Raw genomic sequence first — 21,858 nt, 5'->3', positions numbered from 1 at the left:
AATACTTTTTACCTTGTTAACTGACCTTACATACTGAATTCTTCCAATATTGTTAAATGGCTCTACATAATGACTGCTTTTCCACCTTGTTAACCCATTACCCTTGCCTCTAGCACCCCGTTGTTAACTGCACGTTCTTATCTGACCTAAGTCATGTTCAGCTGAACCTCTTGTTTCACAAAACTCAGAACTTAACTCTTTCCCTTGAGCTTGTAAGAAGGCCTATGGTGTATTAGCGTTCATTAGCAGAGGGATTGAGTTCAAGAGTCGTGAAGTGATGTTGCAGCTGTACAGGACTTTGGTTAGGCCACATTTGGAGTACTGTATGCATTTCTGGTCGCCTCACTTTAGGAAAGATGTGGAAGCTTTGGAGAGGGTGCAGAGAAGATTTACCAGGATGTTGCCTGGAATGGAGAATAGGTCGTACGAGGATAGATTGAGAGCGCTAGGCCTTTTCTCATTGGAACGGCGAAGGATGAGGGGTGACTTGATGGAGGTTTATAACATGATCAGAGGAATAGATAGAGTAGACAGTCAGAAACTTTTTCCCCGGGTATAACAAGGGGACATAAATTTAAGGTGAAGGGTGGAAGGTATAGGGGAGATGTCAGGGGTAGGTTCTTTACCCAGAGAGTGGTGGGGGCATGGAATGCGCTGCCTGTGGGAGTGGCAGAGTCAGAATCATTGGCGACCTTTAAGCGACAATTGGATAGGTACATGGATGGGTGCTTAAGCTAAGACAAATGTTCGGCACAACATCGTAGGCTGAAGGGCCTGTTCTGTGCTGTATTGTTCTATGTTCTATGTTCTCTATTATATTCTTTAGACATTCTCAATTATATCTAAGTGTTTCCTCCTCCCCAAACTTGGCTGATTTATTCTGCCAGAATCTGTTCCAGACATGCAAAGGAAAGAATTGTCAAGGAAACTTTCTGGAATATCTTTGAGATTTTAAAACTATTTTTATTATTTTGCAACTGTTTAGATAATTTGTCTGAATATGGAGATGTATTGTACTAAAAGTTACTTTATTGAATTGTGCGTTTTAAGTTCTTTAATCGTATCCCTCTACTAAAAATGAATCTTTTTAAGCTTCTGATCTTGCAGTTTTCGTTCCGAATTACTCCTGTACTTAATTGTTACTGATTTTGTGTAGGTGGTACTTGTGCGATGGAATGAGCCATTTCAGAAACTTGCAACATGTGATGCCGATGGAGGAATTTTTGTGTGGATTCAGTATGAAGGGAGGTGGTCGGTTGAGCTGGTCAACGATCGTGGAGCACAGGTAAGCATTTTTTTCAAATGAAAAGTGAGAAAATATTTTCTAATATGATCACTGTTGAATTTTATGGATGTGAAACTTGTATCAAAGGGATCAAATTCTGATTCCATGATTTTTCTTAAATAATGCGGTGAAATAGTATGTATGTTTCACTTATTTGTTTGATTCTTTGTATTCTTTTATTTTCAACAAGTAAATGCCGTTAAGTCTGTTCAGACTTGTCTTTTCTTTCATTTGAGTAATGTCGATTAGGTTAAATGGTAGTTTTGTTCATTCAGAAAGAGAAACATTTAAATTACTATATTAAATGGTTCAGTGTCCATCTGTTTCACCATCTCTCATCCTGTTACTACATGACTTAACAATAATAAGAGTTGTTAAGCAGTCCACCTCTTTTAATGCGTAGCACATCCAGATATGACGCAAGAGAGAAGGTGGAAAGCTTTGGGAAACATGCCCAAAGTCAATATGTCCCCTCAAATATTTGTACCTCTCCTATTTCATGTCTTGTATTTTGCATTAGCTGTATTTCATTTCTTGCCAAAAAAAATTAACATTCAGATAATTCACCTATTCACCGCAGTCACACTGAAATAATCTTTACGTACATTTCAAACACAGGATCATTTCTTAGTTCTTGATTAGGTGAAACAGTTTGTCATGATATTAGATAACTCATTCAAAATATTAACTCAGTTTTATTCTCCACAAATGCTGTTGAATCTGCTGAGTTTCTCCATTTTATTTAGTTTAGATTACTTACACTGTGGAAACAGGCCCTTCGGCCCAACAAGTCCACACCGACCCTCCGAAGAGCAACTCCCCCAAACTCATTCCCCTACACCTAACACTACGGGCAATTTAGCATTGTCAATTCACCTAACCTGCACATCTTTGGATTGTGGGAGGAAACCGGAGCACCCGGGGGAAAGCCACGTAGACACTGGGAGAATGTGCAAACTGCACACAGACAGTTGCCTGAGGCGGGAATTGAACCTGGTTCTCTGGTGCTGTGAGGCAGCAGTGCTCACCACTGAGCCACCGTGCCGCCCAGTTTTCTGGGTCTGCAAATCTTGTCTCGATGTAACGTGCTTAAGTTGTACAAAAGAAATTCTGTTGCTTGATTTCACTTTTGAATTGTAATAGTTTAAACCTTTAAAAACAGTAATTGCATTACTTCATTGAGAACATCCCTTGCCTAAATAAATACTACTTGTAATTCAGTTGGCTTCATATCCTAAATCATCCTGGATGTCATCTTCTGATAAATGATGTATCCTTTTTCATTGATCTGTGATCTGATTTGGAACCCAAACTCTATTGTTGTTTTCTTGCTCATAAAGGCAAATTTCAAGTTTTCCACTTTTGAAAACTGAGTTTTCTTTGTCTCCTGGCTAAGTAATTCAAGTTAATCTGAAACCAAGCAGTTTGTAACCAGAAGATGGGTTTACCAGAATCTTCTGCCAATTTGATTTCAGTTCGAGCGTTCCAAATCTGGCTTATAATATCTAGTAGTTTTTGGTTGTGTCATTGCCCAAAGTGTAATAACTTCAAGATTTCAAATTGTTGATCATTCTTTTTGAATTGACCGGGTGCAGCGTTGGGGTTTGCAAGTGGCTGATTCAAACTTGCAGTGTCTGTTTACAGAGCGTGCTGTGGCTTAACTGTTTGAAACACCTGCCTTGTAAACAGGTAATCCTGGGTTCAAAACCCAGCGGTGCTTTTGCAACAGTAGAAACTCGCCAACTTTAAGGGCACACAAGTGTTCATTGGATAGGCCTGTGGATTAGCATGGAATAACATAGATTAGATGGGCTTCAGATTAAATTCACAGGTTGGCACAACATCAAGGGCCAAAGGGCCTGTACTGCGCTGTAATGTTCTATGTTCTAATTATACTGACAGCTGTTTTAAATTGACTTTTCAGTGTTCTGAGCATGTTCCCACTTGTTCTGTTGCTTCAGTACATTTGAAAACACTGATTCCAAATTATTTTCTACATTTTTGTTTGGCATCTTCAGTATTTGCACCCTGCGTCACTGACGTATAGTGTCAGCAGTGTGCCATATACAAGATGTACTATGGCCAACTTACACTGGCCATAGATCCTTTTAACACTGCCTTCTAAATCCACAATCTTTATGACCTGCAAAGAGAAGGGCAACAACTGTATGGTAACACTACTACCTACATGTTCTCAGCCAAGATGCATCTCATTCTGACTAAGCACTCTTCCTTCCATTGTCACTTGGATGGCACCACAAAACAAACAACTGAGCTGGGAGAGGGGGGAGTGGAGGGGAGGTGGTCTCCTGAGTTAATACAGGTATATATACAATGCTCCCGTTCCTTTGTTTGGGAGCTTTGTGCTGAGCATAGCTGTTTTGTATTCTGTTTTTATTTTGGTTTTGTTTTTGCATTTTTTTGAACTATTAGTTATTTGCTTATTCATTTGCACAGTGTTATGGTTTATTTTGTATTATAGGGTAGGTTAGTAGTTAGCTGAAAATGTGTTGCTGGAAAAGCGCAGCAGGTCAGGTAGCATCCAAGGAGCAGGAGAATCGACGTTTCGGGCATAAGCCCTTCTTCCTGAAAAGGGGACATGAGATAGCTTTGGCAAATACAGTTAAGGAGAATTCAAAGGGATTTTACAAATACATTTAAGGACAAAAGGGTAAATTGGGAGAAAATAGGGTATCTCAAAGATCAGCAAGACGGCCTTTGTGTAGAGCTGAAGGAGATGGGGGAGACACTAAACGAGTATTTTGCATCAGTATTTACTGTGGAAAAGGACATACAAGATGTAGAATGTAGGGAAATAGATGGTGACTCCTTGAAAAGTGTCCATATTACAGAGGAGGAAATGCCAGATGTCTTGAAACGCATAAAGGTGGATAAATCCCCAGGATCTGATCAGGTATATCCTAGAACTCTGTGGGAAGTTAGGGAAGTGATTGCTGGGCCTATTACTGAGATATTTGAATCATTGATCGACACAGGTGAGGTGCCGGAAAACTGGAGGTTGGCTAACGTGATGCCACTGTTTAAGAAAGGTGATAAGGACAATCTAGGGAACTATAGACAGTGAGCCTGACGTCAGTGGTGGGCAAATTGTTGGAGGGAATCCTGAGGGACATGTATTTGGAAAGGCAAGTACTGAGTAGGGATAAAAAAGTTTTGCTGGAAAAGCACAGCAAGTCAGGCAGCATCCAAGGAGCAGGAGAATCGACGTTTCAAGCATAAGCCCTTCTTCAGGCTAGTTCAAAACAGATACAGAACTAGTTCAAAGGTAAAAGACAGAGGGTGGTGGTGAAGAATTGATTTTCAGACTTGGAGGCCTGTGACCAATGGTGTGCCATAAGGATCGGTGCTTTCTGTCATTTATATAAAATGATTTGTATGTGAACTTTAGAGATGTAGCTAATAAGTTTGCAGGTGACACCAAGATTGGAGGTGTAGTAGACCGTGAAGATGGTTACCTTAGTGCAATGAGATCTTGATCAGATGAACCAATGAACCGCAGATTGGCAGATGGAGCTTACTTTCGGTAAGTGTGAGGTGCTGCATTTTGGAAAGGCAAATCAGGGCAGGAATGAAACATTTGATGGTAAGGTCCTGGGGAGTGTTGCTGAGCAAGAGTCCTTGGAGTGCAGATTCATAGTTCCTTGAAAGTAGAGTTGCATTTAGATAGAATAGTGAAGAAGGCATTTGGTATGCTTATATTGGTCATAGCATTGAGTCTAGGAGTTGGGAGGTCATGTTGTGGCTGTACAGGACATTGGTTATGCCATTTTTAGAATATTGAGTGCAATTCTGGTGTTTTTCCTATGGGAAGGGTGTTATGAAACTTGAAAGGCTTCAGAAAAGATATTTACAAGGATGTTGCTAGGGTTGGAGGTTTGAGCTACAGGTAGAGGCTGAATAAGCTGGGGTTGTTTTCCCTCGTGCGTCAGAGACTGAGGCGTGACCTTAGAGGTTTATGGATAGGATAAATAAACAAGGTCTTGTCCTGGGGTGGGGGAGTCGAGAACTAAAGGGCTTAGGTTTAGGATGAAATATTTAAAAGGGACCTAAGGGACAACTTTTTACACAGGGTGATGCGTGTATGGAATGAGATGCCCAAGGGAGTGGTGGAAGATGGGACAGTTACAACATTTAAAAGGAGTCTGGATGGGTATATGAATCGTAAGGGTTTGGAGGGATATGAGCCAAATGCTGGTAAATGGGACGAGATTAGTTTAGAATATCTGGTCGACATGGATGAGTTGGACTGAAGGGTCTGTTTCTGTGGTGTATATCTCTGACTGTATGTGTGATGTGGGTATCGGTGCTGAAGGTTCACAAGAAGGCAGTGCGAAGACAAAGACCTATCTGATGTTTCTCCAGGAAATTGAACGTTCGTCAACAGAAAAATTCAACTATTGAGAAGGAGAATTTGAATTTGGTGTTGGCGCCGAAACATTTCAACACTTATATTGCCAGTTATGTGTCTGATTCAATCATGTATGCTGATCATAACCCATTTAAGTTTTTAGAGAAGTTTAATAGAGTCATAGAGACATATAGCACGGAAACAGATCCTTCGGTCCAACCTGGCCAAGCTGACAAAAATTCAAGACTGTTTCGATGGTGCTTATTATTGCAGCCATTCAGTTTGAAAATTATACATGTGACAGGACGAGAAAACGTAATTGTTGACGTGTTGGCTGAAAAGACTTGGGTGAAGAAATGAATGCATTCGATGGTTGGAGTAAACACTGAAATAGAATGTAGTAGTGCATGTGTGCATGGTTATAGTCAATGTATTTATTGTAGTGTACGAACAGGATAAGCCTAAGCGGTTTTAAAATGAAGCCATTTTTGTACACTGGTTCATTCTTTTAAGGGGGAAGATGTGACAATGTTGCCCCTTTAACAAGGTTATTTTGTCAGGACTTTTTAAAGGCAGAGGGGTGCCGAGATGTCTAGGAAGGAGCCTAGTTTAGCAATAGTAGGGCAGTGACCAGTTCTCAGAGTTCAGATTTTTTTCTAGTTTGGTTTAATTGTAACATTGAGAAGCTGCTTGCAATGGAGAAAGGTTCCAAGCTTCAGCAGATGGTTCCTGACTCGCTTTCTCTGTGAAATCTCTCCTGCCTGTAAGAACCTGTGTTTGAATCAACCTTTTGCCAAGGGGTGTGTTTGTGGGATGTTGTGGGAATTACATCAGCTCCTTATTAAGTTGCAGTAATGAGTCAATTGAGTTTTCAAGCTATTAAGTTATTCTAAATTCTATTTTGTTTCATTCATGTTTCAACTGTATTCATAGAGAGGTATAGCACGGAAACAGACCCTTCAGTCCAACATGTCCATGCCGACCAGATATCTTGACCTAATCTAGTCCCATTTGTCAGGACTTAGCCCAAAGCCCTCTAAATCCTTCTTATTCTATAATCCATTAGATGTCTTTTAAATGCTATAATTGTACCAGCTTTCACCACTTCCTCTGGCAGCTCATCCTCTGTGAAAAAGGTGCCCCTTAGGTTTTTTTAAATATTTCTCCTCTCACCCTGAGCCTATGCCCTCTAGTTCTGAACTTCCCCACCCCAGGGAAAAGACCTTGTCTGTTTATCCTATCCATGTCCCTCCATGATTTTATAAACCTCTGTAAGGTCACCCTACAGCCTCTGATGTTCCAGGGAAAACAGCCCCAGCCTATTCAGCCTCTCCCTATTAGTTCAAAACCTCCAACCCTGGCAACATCCTTGTAAATCTTTTCTGAACCTTATCAAATTTCACAACATCCTTCCAATAGGAATGAGACCTGAATTGCACACAGTATTCTATAAGTGGCCTAGCCAATGTCCTGTAGGCAACAACATGACCTCTCAACTCCTTTACTCAATGCTTTGACTAATAAAGGAAAGCATACTAAACGCCTCCTTTGCTTTCCTATTTACCTGCAACTCTACTTTCAAGGAACTATTAACCTGCAACACCTTACCATTAAGTGTATAATTCCTGTTCTGATTTGCTTTTCCAAATTGCAACACCTCACATTTATCTAAATTAAACTCTATCTACCACTTCTCGGCTCATTGCCAATTAGTGGGCGGCACGGTGGCACAGTGGTTAGCACTGCTGTCTCACAGTGCCAGAGACCTGGGTTCAATTCCCGCCTCTGTGTGGAGTTTGCATATTCTCCCCATGTCTGCGTGGGTTTCCTCCGGGTACTCTGGTTTCCTCCCACAGTCCAAAAATGTGCAGGTTAGGTGAATTGGCCATGCTAAATTGCCCATAGTGTTAGGTGAAGGGGTAAATGTAGGGGAATGGGTTTGGGTGGGTTGCGCTTCGGTGGGTCGGTGTGGACCTTTGATTAGATTAGATTACTTAGTGTGGAAACAGGTCCATCGGCCCAACAAGTCCACACCGCCCCGCCGAAGCGCAACTCACCCATACCCCTACATTTACCCCTCACCTAACACTACGGGCAATTTAGCGTGGCCAATTTACCTGACCTGCACATCTTTGGACTGTGGGAGGAAACCGGAGCACCCGGAGGAAACCCACGCCGACACTGGGAGAACGTGCAAACTCCACACAGTCAGTCGCCTGAGGCGGGAATTGAACCCGGGTCTCTGGCGCTGTGAGGCAGCAGTGCTAACCACTGTGCCACCGTGCCGCCCACCTGTTGGACCGAAGGGCCTGTTTCCACACTGTAAGTAATCTAACCTAATCTAATCTTAAAAAAAAAGCTTGCCCACCACCAATGTCAGGCTCACCGGTGTATAGTTCCCTGGCTTTCCCATCTTTCTTAAATAGTGGAATCATGTTAGATCAACCTCCAGTCTTCCGGCTCCTCACCTGTGACTATCGATGATACAAGTATCTCAGCGAGGTGCCCAGCAATCACTTTCCTAGCTTCCCACAGAGTTGTAGGGTACACCTGGTCAGGTCCTGTGTGTTTCAAGACATCCATTACTACCACCTCTGTAATGTGGACATTTTTCAAGATGTCACCATCTATTTCATCACATTCTATATCTTGCATGTCCTTCTCCACAGTAAACACTAATGCAAAGTACACGTTTATTATCTCCCCCATCTCCTGCAGCTCCACACATAGGCTGCCTTTCTGATCTTTGAGGGCCCTATTCGCTCCCTAGTTACCCTTTCGTCCTTAATGTATTCATAGAAACCCTTTGGATTCTCCTGAACTCTATTTGCCCAAGTTATCTCATGTCCCCTTTTTGCCTTCTTGTTTTCCCTCTTACATATACTCCTGTAGCCTTTATACTCTTGTAAGAATTCGCTATTTTTAAATAAATTCTGTATTGCTTAAAGCTGGGTCGTTTACAATAAGAAGTAGTGAAGATCTAAGCTACTTTGTAAAATATTTGGAGGGTGTCTAACCTGGTCCATAACACCCACTGCCATTTACTTAGAGTCTGTTCTTTTGAAAACTCATGTCTGAACATTAGTTTCTAGCTTTTGTCTCCTTGTAACCATGTCTCAGTAAGAGCTGTAAGATCACATCCATTAAACTCGATTTTATGTTGTTAATTCATTTATTTCAAATACTAGCGCATTCAAATAGATGAACATTTTTTAACATTTGCTTTCCCCTTCGTCCTGTTGCTTTTCTATGATTAACACTTCATCCCTTCCTGTTTCACTTTGGGTATCACTTTCAAAATAGCTGACCTGTAATTATAGCTATTTCATCTTGCATAAAGATTTCCCTACACAACACACTTTATTCTTACCATACAAAAAAGAATTGACATAACTTTAGCTCTGTGGAAATACTTAACAAGGTAATATATATTTAACTACTAACCTGTTCCAATGTAATGGCATCCCCGAAACCCACCTTTGGCAAAGACAAATTCAATAACACTGATTCTCCTCACATGATCTCCAGTCCAGGAGAAATAATCTTGCAGCAGAAAGAGTGCTCAAACGCTTTACTGCGGCAAGAGAAAGAGCTGAAAGAGTTTCAAGTTCAAAACCTCAACTGAAAGTGAGACTAAAACCCTGGGTCTGTATGTGACTGACTCCATCCATTCATGCTTCTTTTGTCTAAATTAAAAACACTCTCGGAGTCTAAGCTGTTTACCCCCACCTCTAAAGCAGACATGTCCGTTCCATGGTGTCAACAGCCCGCTTCAAGAGCACAGGACAGAACACTTCTTTAAAGGCACAGTATTGCCACCGCATCCATGAGGGCATTACATTCTAGTATGTAGCTGCTCCTACTAAAGATGGGGTAGTGCATGATGTAATCCTAGGGATAAAGTGGTTGAAGTGTCAGTGGACAAACATTTTGGTGATAATGAGCAGAGCTTGGTAAGCTTCAAAGCCATTATGGAAAGGGATAACATATTTGTGCAGAAGTTAGGGGAGGGCCAAATTTCTTTATCGTTAGACAGGATCTGGTACACATAGACTGGGAACAGCTACTTGTAGGTAAATCTCCATTTGAAAAGTGGGAGTATTATACATGTAATACAGTGAGAATTCAGAGCCAGCGTGCTTCTCTGAGTGAAGGGCAAGGGTAGAATGTCCAAGGAGCCCTGGATGTCAAGGAATAATTGAGAGTAAGATTAAAAATAATGGAAGCATATATTAGGTACGCAGCATTAAAACAAGGGAGGTCTTTTGGAAATAGAGTGTAAGGGGGGTGTTCTTAGAAAAAAGGACAAAGGGCAGGCAGAAAATATGTTTGGCTGATGGAATAAAGGAAACCCCCAAGGCATTTTCTAAGTATATTTAGAGCGAAAGGACTACCAGGGAATTAGTGGGACCTAATAGTGATCGAAGGAGCAATCTTGCATAGAGCCTGAGGGTGAAGTCTGAAATGAATACTTCTCATCTATATTCACAAATGAGAGAGACTGGAAATTTGAGTAGGGATGGTGAGGTTCTAGGACGTGATCAGAATAATGCGGAGGTGTGTTTTATCAAGGGTGGCATGGTGGCTCAGTGGCTAGCACTGCTGCCTCACAGCTCCAGGGACCCGGGTTTGATTCCAGCTTTGGGTAACTGTGTAAACTCCACACAGACATTCTCCCCATGTCTATGTGGGTTTCCTTCGGGTACTGTGACTTCCTCCCACAATCCAAAGATGTGCAGCTTAGGTAAATTGGCTGTGCTTAATTGCCCATAGTGTTCAGGGATGTGCAGGTTAGGTGCATTAGTCAGAGATAAATGTCGGGTAATAGTGTGGGGGAATGGGTTCGGGTGGAGTACTCTTTGGAGGGTCAAAGACTTGTTAGGCTGAAGGGCCTGTCTTCACATTGTAGGGATTCTGTGATTCTATGGTAATTCCCCTGGCCCTAATGAGAGAAACCCCACACTGCTATGGAGGCAAGGGAGCAGATCAGAGAATCTCCTACAGTGTGGAAGCAGCCATTTGGCCTATTGAGTCCACACCAACCCTCTGAAGAGCGTCCCATCTAGACACAGCCCATCCCTGTAATTCTACATTTACAACCTAATCCTATATTTACATAATGGGTGGTTTAGCATGGCCAACCAACCTAATGTGCACATCTTTGGATTGTGGGAGCAAACCTCCACAGACTGTGAATGTACAAACTTCACACAGATAGTTGCCTGAGGGTGGAATCGAACCCTGGTGCTGTGAAGCAGCAATATTCGCCACTGAGTCACCGTGCTGCCCATTTTGCTGATGCCCTGACACAGATATTCAATGATTCGCTGGCCACAGGTGAAGTAGCAGATGTCTGGAGGATAAATAATGTGGTTTCTTTGTTCAAGAAGGGCAATAAGGATTGGCCAGGTAATTACAGACTAGTTGCTCTGATATTGGTGATACTGTTGCAGTCCTTTAAACTGCTTGCACAAATCCTGTGAATGCTGGGAAGAAAGATGCACCAACACCAGCATCCTTGACCAGGCCAAAACCTCCAGCGTTGAAGTACTGGCCACCCTTGTTCAGGTATGATGGGCTGGGCATGTCATCCGCATGACCTGCACTAAACTCCCCAAGCAGTACTCCCACCTTCGAAATGGCAGCTGAGCCCTAGGTGGACAGAGGAAGTGCTTCAGTGATAACAAGACCTCACTGGTGAAATGTGGCATTCACACACACACCTGGGAATCACTGACTCAAGACCATCCAAAATAGAGAAGCATCCAGGAGGACATTGAGCATCTCAAGACTTACCACTGGGGAGAAACGGCAACCTAGTGAAAAGAGCGTGCTGCCACTCCAATGGTCCACCGACCCCTTCCCGTGACCATCATTGCCCATGTGTAACAGATGCTGTGGTAGCAGGTCTGTACAGCCTTGTATGGACTTGTCCTGAGAGTGGAAGAAACCGATCCTTGTCTGCGAGGTTCTGCTGCTGCTGATGAGTCTGATGTCATTGGTAGGGAAATTGTTGGAAAATGTTTTGAGGGACAGGATTAATTGATACTTGGAAAGACCGGGATAGTCAGTGGATTTGTTGGATGTTCCTGTTGATGATTTTAGCTGAATCTTTGAAAAGCTGACTAAATATTATGATGAGGATAGTTCAGGGAAGTATTTATACAACTTTATAGACTATTGGTTAGGTCACATTTGGAAAACTGTGTGCAGTTCTGGTCAGATTGCACTGGAGAGGTTGCAGATGAAATTCACTTGGATGTTGCATTGGATGGAAAGTCTCAGTTATGATGAGAGACTGGATAGGCTGAAGAAGAATCTGATTTGAGGTATAGAAAATTAAGTGAGGCATAGATGGTAAGATCATTAGAATCTTTTCATGATGGTGGACATGTCTAAGACCAGATGGCACAAGTTTAAGGTGAGGTCCAATTGGTTTAGAAGACATCTGAGAACTTTTTTTTCATCCAGAGGGTGATAGAAATATGGAACCCACCAAGTGTTGGGTGATGGAGGCAGGTACTATCACAACATTTAAGAAGCATTTGGATGAGCTCTTGAAATGCTAGGGCACAGGTGACTTCGGATTAAGTTCCGGTAAATGGGATTAGTATAGTTTTGTGTTTGTTGATCAACATAGACATGGTGGGCCGAAGGGTCTGTTTCTCTGCTGTACGACTATGATTACAGAAATAGTCATTTAACACCCTGTCCTTCAGCTCCACATGTTTCTTCCTCGGATACTAATGTGCCCTATTCTCGCCTTGGTTATCCTGTTTCCCTTGAAATGGCACCATATACTTTTGTTTCATAAACTTATATTTCCCTTCTTACAATGCCCTGCTGCTTCTGATTGGTTTTAATGCTCTCTCCATACACCTAGTAATGTGATTTGCTAGGATACTGATCACTGCATTGGGGGGAAATAAAAAGGAAAAAGAATCAAGAAATGCATGAATTATTTTACTTCAATGTTTTTTCCCTTTGATTGTTTTTCAGGTGAGCGACTTTACTTGGAGCCATGATGGTACACAGGCACTGATTTCTTACCGAGATGGCTTTGTGCTGGTTGGATCTGTCAGTGGGCAGCGACATTGGTCTTCTGAGATTAATTTGGATAGCCAGATTACTTGTGGAATATGGACACCTGATGATCAACAGGTACTGTAATTGTATGAATTTTAGCGATCATTGTAATGTTTCAATTGAATATGAATAAGTTACTATGAAAGAGTGCTCTCAGATTTTTTATGAAAAAAAGGAAACTGTAAAATTTTATGGTCAGAATTGCATGTTTTGCAGTGTTTAGATCTTTGGGCTTGCCAAAACTTATCATAAATGTGTTGCATCTCGAGATCATCCACTTGCTGTTCCTCAGCGACATCATCCATGAAATTCAGCATATATGTTGATGATCACTTCCATCCAACTACCTCTCTCAATCACTGGTATTTTTTTCAACCAGTTCTGGATGAGCAGAAGTTTCTAGGAAAACTTTAGCCATGTTCCTCAGGCCCTGCTGCAAACTATTTCTTAATCACCGGTCCCTTCCACCTTAGGTAGAGCTAGTATTTCTGCAACTTTGGTGGCATATTTTACAGCAAAGTGAGCTTTGGGCAATATATCCACTCCAAGACCACTTACCTTGACCTCTGTAACATACTATGAATCTGACCCACCACAGGTCAGCTACTCTGTTGCTGAAACCCTCATCTATGCCTTTGTTCCCTCTTGATTTGCCCATTCCATGCTCTGTCTTCCATCTTTACTAACTCTGATCTCTCTATCCCAACTTGTATGAAGTTCATTCACTTGTCACCCAGCGCTCTCTGGCCGACATCAGCTTCAGGTCTGATAAGAACACACTTGTAAGATTTTAATTTGGTTTCACATCACCTCTGTGATCTCTTCCCTCTTTATTTCTGGATCCTCAAACCTTCAAGATTTTAGTGCTTCTCCAATTCTTGACTATAATGCATCACCTCTGGTTTTAATTACTCCCCATATTGAAGGCTGTGCCTTCAGTTGCCTAGGCCCTTACCACTAAAATTCACTCCATTAACCTCTGTTTCTTGAGGGTGTTCCCTAAAATTGATCACTTTGTTCAGGCTTTTAATTGTCTGTTGTAACATTATCTTCTTTAGCGTCATTTCAGATTTTTGATTGGCAATTCATCCTAAGTGCCTTGGTGGTCAGGACAGGGGATGGTTTAAGGCTGTTGAGTCAGGCTTTTGTTATAAATTTCAAATTGTCTCCAGCATTACCTTCTTTCTGACATTTATTAGTCAGACCAATAATTGTAGGGAATCGGAATTCAACTTTCCCAATATTAACTATGATAGACAAAGTGTGAAAGATGCAGTAAGGACAGAATTTTTAAAATGGAGAGCTTTTTAAGCTAGCATATAGAAAGCTAGCAGGAGAGGGAGCACAGATGGGCCTAATTTTCAAGAACAAAACGAGGCAAGTGATAGATGAATCAGTGGGGGAGCTTTTCATAGAATCACAGAATTCCTACAGTACAGGATAGACCCTTCGAAGAGCATCCCCACAGATCCACACTCTGCATTTAATCTCTGCCATCCTGCATTTACCACTTAGATTGCACACCGCTGGATGCTAAAAGGCAATTTAGCTGTTTATTAACTCTGGTCTCTCTATGAGAAAGTGAGGACTGCAGATGCTGGAGGTCAGAACTGAAAATGTGTTAAATGCACAGTCCCTGTACACCTCCATTTCCCCATCACAAAGGACTCAAAGCCCTCCGCTTCTTCCTTTCCCGCCGTACCAACCAGTACCCTTCCACTGACACCCTCCTTCGACTGACTGAACTGGTCCTCACTCTGAACAACTTCTCTTTCCAATCCTCCCACTTCCTCCAAACCAAATGAGTCGCCATGGGCACCCGCATGGGCCCCAGCTATGCCTGCCTCTTCGTAGGATATGTCCATCTTCCGCAGCTACACTGGCACCACCCCCCACCTTTTCCTCCACTACATCGATGACTGTATCAGCGCTGCCTCGTGCTCCCACGAGGAGGTTGAACAGTTCAACCACTTTACCAACACCTTCCACCCCGACCTCAAATTTACCTGGACCATCTCAGACTCCTCCCTCCCCTTCCTGGACCACCTCCATTTCTATCTCAGGCGAATCAACACGGACATTTACTATAAACCGACCGACTCCCACAGCTACCTAGACTACACCTCCTCCCACCCTGCCCCCTATAAAAACTCCATCCCATATTCCCAATTCCTTCGTCTCCACCGCACCTTCTCCCAGGAGGACCAGTTCCAATACCGAACAACCCAGATGGCCTCCTTCTTCAAAGACCGCAATTTCCCCCCAGATGTGGTCGATTCCACCGCATCTCCTCCACTTCCCGCTCCTCCGCCCTTGAGCCCTGCCCCTCCAATCGCCACCAGGACAGAACCCCACTGGTCCTCACCTACCACCCCACCAACCTCCATATACATCCGTCATCATTTCCGCCACCTCCAAACGGACCCCACCACAGGGATATATTTCCCTCCCCTATCAGCGTTCTGAAAAGACCACTCCCTCCATGACTCCCTTGTCAGGTCCACACCCCCCACCAAAGCACCTCCACTCCTGGCACCTTCCCCTGCAACTGCAAGAAATGCAAAATTTGCGCCCACACCTCCCCCCTTACTTCCCTCCAAGGACCCAAGGGATCCTTCCATATCCGCCACAAATTCACCTGCACCTCCACACACATCATTTACTGCATCCGCTGCACCCGATGTGGCCTCCTCTACATTGGGGAGACAGGCCGCCTACATGCGGAACATTTCAGAGAACACCTCTGGGACACCCGGACCAACCAACCCAACCACCCCGTGGCTGAACACTTCAACTCCCCCTCCCACTCCACCAAGGACGTGCAGGTCCTTGGACTCCTCCATCGCCAGACCATAGCAACACAACGGCTGGAGGAAGAGCGCCTCATCTTCCGCCTAGGAACCCTCCAACCACATGGGATGAACTCAGATTTCTCCAGTTTCCTCATTTCCTCTCCCCCCACCTTTTCTCAGTCCCAACCCTCTAACTCAGCACCACCTTCCTAACCTGCAATCTTCTTCCTGACCTCTCCGCCCTCACCCCCTCTCCGGCCTATCACCCTCATCTGAACCTCCTTCCACCTATTGCATTTCCAACGCCCCTCCCCCAAGTCTCTCCTCCCTACCTTTTATCTTAGCCTGCTTGGCACACTTTCCTCATTCCTGAAGAAGGGCTCATGCCTGAAACGTCGATTCTCCTGCTCCTTAAATGCTGCCTGACCTGCTGCGCTTTTCCAGCAACACATTTTCAGCTCTGGTCTCTCTATCCTAACTTGCAAGAAGCAACCTGACCATCTAATCAGCCCATTACTGGATTGTGGAAGGAAGGACATGGGAAGAGCGTGCAAACTCCAGATAGTTGCCCAAAGCTGCAATCTAACCCTGGTCCCTGGCATTGTGAGGCAGCAGTGCTAACCATTGTGCTACCATGCCATCCATTTCACTGTGTTGCCCGTCTCTGAGGCAACAGTACATGCATTGATGAAGATGCATCGGAGAGATTTAGAGCTCTATAAAACACTATTAATTTATTCATTACTTGACCAGAAACACACTTTTGACATTAAAGATATTGTCTTTCACTACTCTGATGTCCATAAACAAGTCCAAATGTTATTACCTGGGAGAGTTGGCCGTTGGCCAGGCTGAAACTCTGCGTGGCGTCCTCACCATGCCTTGTGGTACCACCATGTGGTACCTTCTTACAATGTGAATCTTTGAAGTGTTGCTGAACAAAGGCTGTTTATGCACAAGTCTCTGTGCCAAGTGTATGCCTTATTTGGACTAATCTATGCATGTGAGCGATCACAAATATTTTGTCCAAATACATGGCTTATCTGGTAGAGACAGCAGTTACTGGTTTCCTGCAGTTTTAACTGTTGGCATACCAGCATGATTCATTCACGTTCCATTCACATAAAAACAGTCCATTGTTAAGCCTATTATCTGTTCCTGTCATCTTCAGCCTTATCCAACATCTCCCCTCTTCTGACCCAAAGATTTATCTGAGGATCATCTCTACTTAGTTTTCTACATCTTCCAGGACACCTCCAGACAGTGGTGAGCATTAGCCCCTTACAGCAATGTCTGCTCAATGTAGCATTACTTCTGCTGTGCAGTCTGAAATGCCATTTAGATCATTATATTTCTCAAAACTATAGACATTGCATAAACAAAATTACAAATCCGTTTCACTTCGCACAAATATATTGTCCATATCTTGTAAAAATCACGTAACACCAGATTACAGTCCAACAGGTTTATTTGGAAGCACTAGCTTTCGGAGCCCTTCATCAGGTGGTTGTGAAGTATAAGATTATAAGACACAATTTATAGCAAAAGTTACAGTATGATGTAACTGAAATTATATATTGAAAAAGACCTGGATTTTTAGTTAAGTCTCTCATCTTTTAGGATGAGCATGTTGGTTCCAGTTCTTATGTAAATTACAGAACTTTTTTTAAAGTTACATTCTCATGTGAACTTTAACAATTGGTGTCATGTTGGCTCAGATAATGCTTTGAAGGTGTGAGGTGCCCTATGTGAGACTGTCTGTGCCACAATGTTCAGACTGATTCTAATCTAACAAAACAGATTTATGGAATCTTACATGGATTCATGCAGTTTTTGAGCAAAATAAAATGTAATTCTACAAGTACAAATTCAACCCACAAACTTGTGTGTGAGTGTAAAGGGATAAAAGTCTGTGAGAGGATGTGTGCAGGAGTGTATGTGTGAGCATATGAGAGAGGGTCTGTAGGAGTGCGTGTGTGTATGTATGTAGTGTGTGTAGTGCATTCGGGTCACCTGTAGTGTGACATGAACCCGAGGTCCCGGTTGAGGCCATTCCCATGGGTACTGAACTTGGCTATCATTCTCTATTCGGCCACTTTGCGTTGTTGCCAGTCCCTTGGAGGATGGTCACCCGAAGGTCCGAGGTTGAATGTCCCGATCACTAAAGTGTTCTGCGACTGGGACGGAACTCTCCTGTCTGTTGATTGTTGTGTGGTACCCATTCATCTGTTGCTGTAGCCTCTTCTCGGTCTCTCCAATGTATCATCCAAGGTTTGTGAAGGTTTGTAGCTCAGGTTGAGGTTTAGGGTGTAGGTTTGCTCGCTAAGCTATAGGTTTGATATCCAGACATTTCATTACCTGGCTAGGTAACATCATCAGTGCTTCATCCACAAACTCCATCAACAAACACATCGACCTGGACCCAATATACCAACCACTACAGCGGACAGCTGAAACTGACAACCGGAAGCGGCAGGGACAGACCACTATAAACACCGGAGGAAACATCAAAGAAGCGCTTCACAGGAGGCTCCCAAGCACTGATGATGTCGCCTAGCCAGGGGACGAAACGTTTGCAACAAAAACTTCCAGCTCGGCGAACAGAACCACAACACAGATCTAGATACCATCTATCAACCCCTCAGAAAATGAACAGGAAATGACATCACCACAAACCCCAGGAACCCCATCCAGGACAAACCTATAAATAGAAAGCAGGAGACAACAGTTTCGCTTTACTTGGAGGTCGCCACTGATGTTACCTAGCCAAGTAATGAAACGTCTGGATATCAAACCTATAGCTCAGCGAGCAAACCTACACCCTAAATGTATCATGCCTCAGGGAATCCTTGCCTGCAGTGTAAAAATAGACAACATTGGCTGAATTGCATGAGTACCTACCACGTACACAGTGGGAGGTGTCCCAACGTGTAATGGTGGTATCCGTGTTGAGACACTTGCACATCTTGCAGTGTCTATCGTGATATGGTTGTATGACGTTGTTTGTAGCAAACTGCCCAGCTTTCAGGACAATGATCTGCTTGAGGTTTGGTGGTTGTTTGAAGGCGAGAAGTGGAGGAATGGGAAAGGACCACCTGATGAAGGAGCAGCGCTCTGAAATCTAATGCTTCTAAATAGATCAGTTGGACTATAACCAGGTGTTGTGTGATTTTTAACTTTGTACACCCCAGTCTAACACTGACATCTCCAAATCATATCTTCTAAGATATGCATGATATCAATGTAAAGAACAAATAGTAGGAAAGACTATTAACTAGCTATGTTTACAATATTCCTACCCTATAATAAGTAACCATTACAAACTCTCTTCTATATGAGCTATCTTTTTGGTATCTGAGACCAATCCTTGTTGTCAGTCCCTTCCGTTTCTTAACTTTGCTTTTTCACAAACAAAATAAGACTATCACAACAATAAGTATAACAAATTGTAATCTAACAATCACATGAGACACAATTCTGATCTACGGATGGACCTGACAGTTCAGTCCCCAATTCCCAAACTTTACTCTCGAAGCTTGGAACCTGTAAGTCCTAATTGCCTCCTCAACATGAGTTTTAATTTCCATCTCGTGCATAGCCCATTTATGGATATCTTCCTTTGCCTCAGAAATGATCTTTACCCAATCTGCAGTGGTGTGGAATAAGTGGAAATTCCATTGCTGCAAATCATTGTAAATTGTCGTCTGTCTCATTTGGGTGGATGTGTAGAGTTGTGCGCAGTTTCTCTTTGGGTTCTGGGTTAAACATAACTTTGTGGCTAATGGTCAAGTCAGAAGAGATATTGCTGATTGCCACATTCTGTTCATTTGAGGTACACCACAACCTATCCTGAGGCTGCTGTGGCGACATAATCGGTATCTCTGACTAAGGCATATTTGAGAAAAATCCAAGTACACATAATTTTCGACCCAAAGGAAATTTTTCCTTGAACCTTTCAAGTCACCTGTGAATTAATTTTTTCACAGACCGTGTAACTGATAATGCTGCTTTCTTGGCCACTGGAGCAAAGATTTGAAAGTAGGGTTCTAATGTCCAGGGACAGGCCATGGCAACACAAAAACCCACATTTCTTGCCAACATGTGACCATTACCATGACATTTGTTTGAATTTGTAATATGTGCCACTCACAACAACTAATGTTGCCCCTCCCATTCATTAAAAAATATCAGTCAAAGTATTCACTGGAAAGGATCCTTATTCCAATGAAAACAATGGTAATGATCTTCCATGATTTTATGGTGATTCTTCATACAAAACAAATGTAGTTTCTGCTGTTATGTGCAGTCAATCTGATTTTATTCCTTTTATTGTATTTATAGTGCTAATGTCTTCATACCCTCAGCCAATTCATGTGCTGATTCTAGCCTTCCTTCCATCCCTTCACCTCATCCATTTTGGTTGGCGAGTAAATGTTTTATCGATTTTATTTTTTGCCCTTTTCCTTTTTCCTTCATTTTCATTTCTATTGGTGAGCCGGAGGAGTCCATCTGACCCCTTTGGCTTTGTCTTGGAACCAAAGTGGACCTGACTTTGATGTTTCTTCCTTCTCCATGGCTGCAAATGATATGAGTTCATTTCTTTTACACTCTCAAACAGCCGTTGTACCCACCTATCTTTCATTATTCCATCTACTTCTGGTTCAGACAGATCTAATCCTATCAGTGACTCCAGGTCATATATCACTCGACCCGTCATCAAACTTTAAGGGGTAAATTTTGTAAAGGAAACTACAGTTCTTATTATCATTAGGACATAAGGAAGCACTGTGGGCGGCACGGTGGCACAATGGTTAGCACTGTTGCCTCACAGCGCCAGAGATCCGGGTTCAATTCCCGCCTCAGGCGACTGACTGTGTGGAGTTTGCACGTTCTCCCCGTGTCTGCGTGGGTTTCCTCCGGGTGCTCCGGTTTCCTCCCACAGTCCAAAGATGTGCAGGGTCAGGTGAATTGGCCATGCTAAATTACCCGTAGTGTTAGGTAAGGGGTAAATGTAGGGGTATGGGTGGGTTTGCTTCGGCGGGTCGGTGTGGACTTGTTGGGCCGAAGGGCCTGTTTCCACACTGTAATGTAATGTAATCTAATCTAATCACTGTCACCCAAGTGGTCTGCTACTGCTGCACCATTTTGGCCAACATTGTCTTCAAGGTTCAATTAATTCTTTTTGACTATCCGACTGGACTGTAGCCTACTGAATATCTGGAACCTTTGTTTTATCCCTAGCAGTGTCATGACATTCTGCATCACCTGGGCTTTAAAATGTGTCCTTTGATTTGACTCAACCCTCCTTGGTAAATCCCAACAAGTAAAATCATTTTCTAACAAGACTTTTGCTATGATTTTAGCAGTATCATTTTGAATGAAACATTTCTCTACCCATTTGGTGAAGGATCTACTATCACCAGAATACACTTCTATCGTCCCATAGCTGGGAATAGGGGACTCATAAAGTCTATTTATAAATTTGTCCAGGGCCTCTCTACTGGCCTTATGTGTCTAAGGAATGCCTTCTTTACATTTTTGTCGGGGTTATTTTTTGCACATCAAGCAATTTTTCACATGATGTTCCATGTCCCCTTTCATTCCTTCAACCGCTCCAAGGTGTTTTCCAACTCTTGGTGTCCATATACATGGTGGTACTAATAAATCATCTGATTACTTTATCTCGATGGTACTCCAAGATTTCCTTCACATAATATGGCTCCCTCTTTTACATGTATGCCTTTTCATTCCTTGTATTCCTCTGACTCCTGTCCTACTAATTTTTTTTATAATTCTCTATGCTTCCTTTGTTCTCCTGTTAATTCGATTGGGGCTGCTTCTTTCTATTTCTATGCTCCTGTGTTCTCCATCTGCAGCTGCCATTCTCCTCCAGCTATTGTCCTTCATTTGGCTAATTCATCTGAGGAGCAAGAAAATCTCCTGCCCGAAACATCAATTTTTCTTCTCCTTGGATGCTGCCTGACCTGCTGTGCTTTTCCAGCACCACTCTAATCTTGATTCTGATCTCCAGCATTTGCAGTCCTCACTTTCGCCTGCCTTTCTATTTCCCTCTAGTGATAATTTTGAATCATTTTCTTTAGTATTTTTCTTCACTAACATCATTCGTAGTGCTGCCTTTGTGGCGAAGTATCACTTTCATGACTCTACATTCTTTCCCTTGCACCTTTTCAAAAATGTATCTCAGCATTGAGGTGGAAGGTAGGACCTTCCCATCTGTCAATGCAAAGCATCTAGCCTTTTACAAGGATAGGTAGTCCATCAAACTGTTGCACATGTACATACTTTCTGAATAGATAATAGATTCT

The 21,858-nt window shown here is 42.8% G+C and overlaps 1 protein-coding gene across 2 annotated transcripts in view; it reads left to right on the top strand.

The window, feature by feature from the left end:
* Positions 1 to 21,858, top strand: part of tulp4a (TUB like protein 4a) — a 392,269-nt gene that overhangs the window by 24,912 nt on the left and 345,499 nt on the right. For both annotated transcript variants that reach the window (XM_087991477.1, XM_087991476.1), the window contains exons 2-3: positions 1,157 to 1,285; positions 12,654 to 12,815. In XM_087991477.1, the coding sequence (XP_087847603.1) occupies positions 1,157 to 1,285; positions 12,654 to 12,815 (291 nt within the window). The remainder of the gene's footprint in view (positions 1 to 1,156; positions 1,286 to 12,653; positions 12,816 to 21,858) is intronic.

The sequence above is a fragment of the Chiloscyllium plagiosum genome, unplaced genomic scaffold, assembly GCF_037043375.1.
Source record: "Chiloscyllium plagiosum isolate Xiang-an unplaced genomic scaffold, Cpla_swu_hap1 HiC_scaffold_10, whole genome shotgun sequence".
NCBI classification, from domain to species: Eukaryota; Metazoa; Chordata; class Chondrichthyes; order Orectolobiformes; family Hemiscylliidae; genus Chiloscyllium; species Chiloscyllium plagiosum.
Note: the sequence above shows the minus strand (reverse complement) of the source record. Positions and strands in the feature narration are given on the sequence as shown.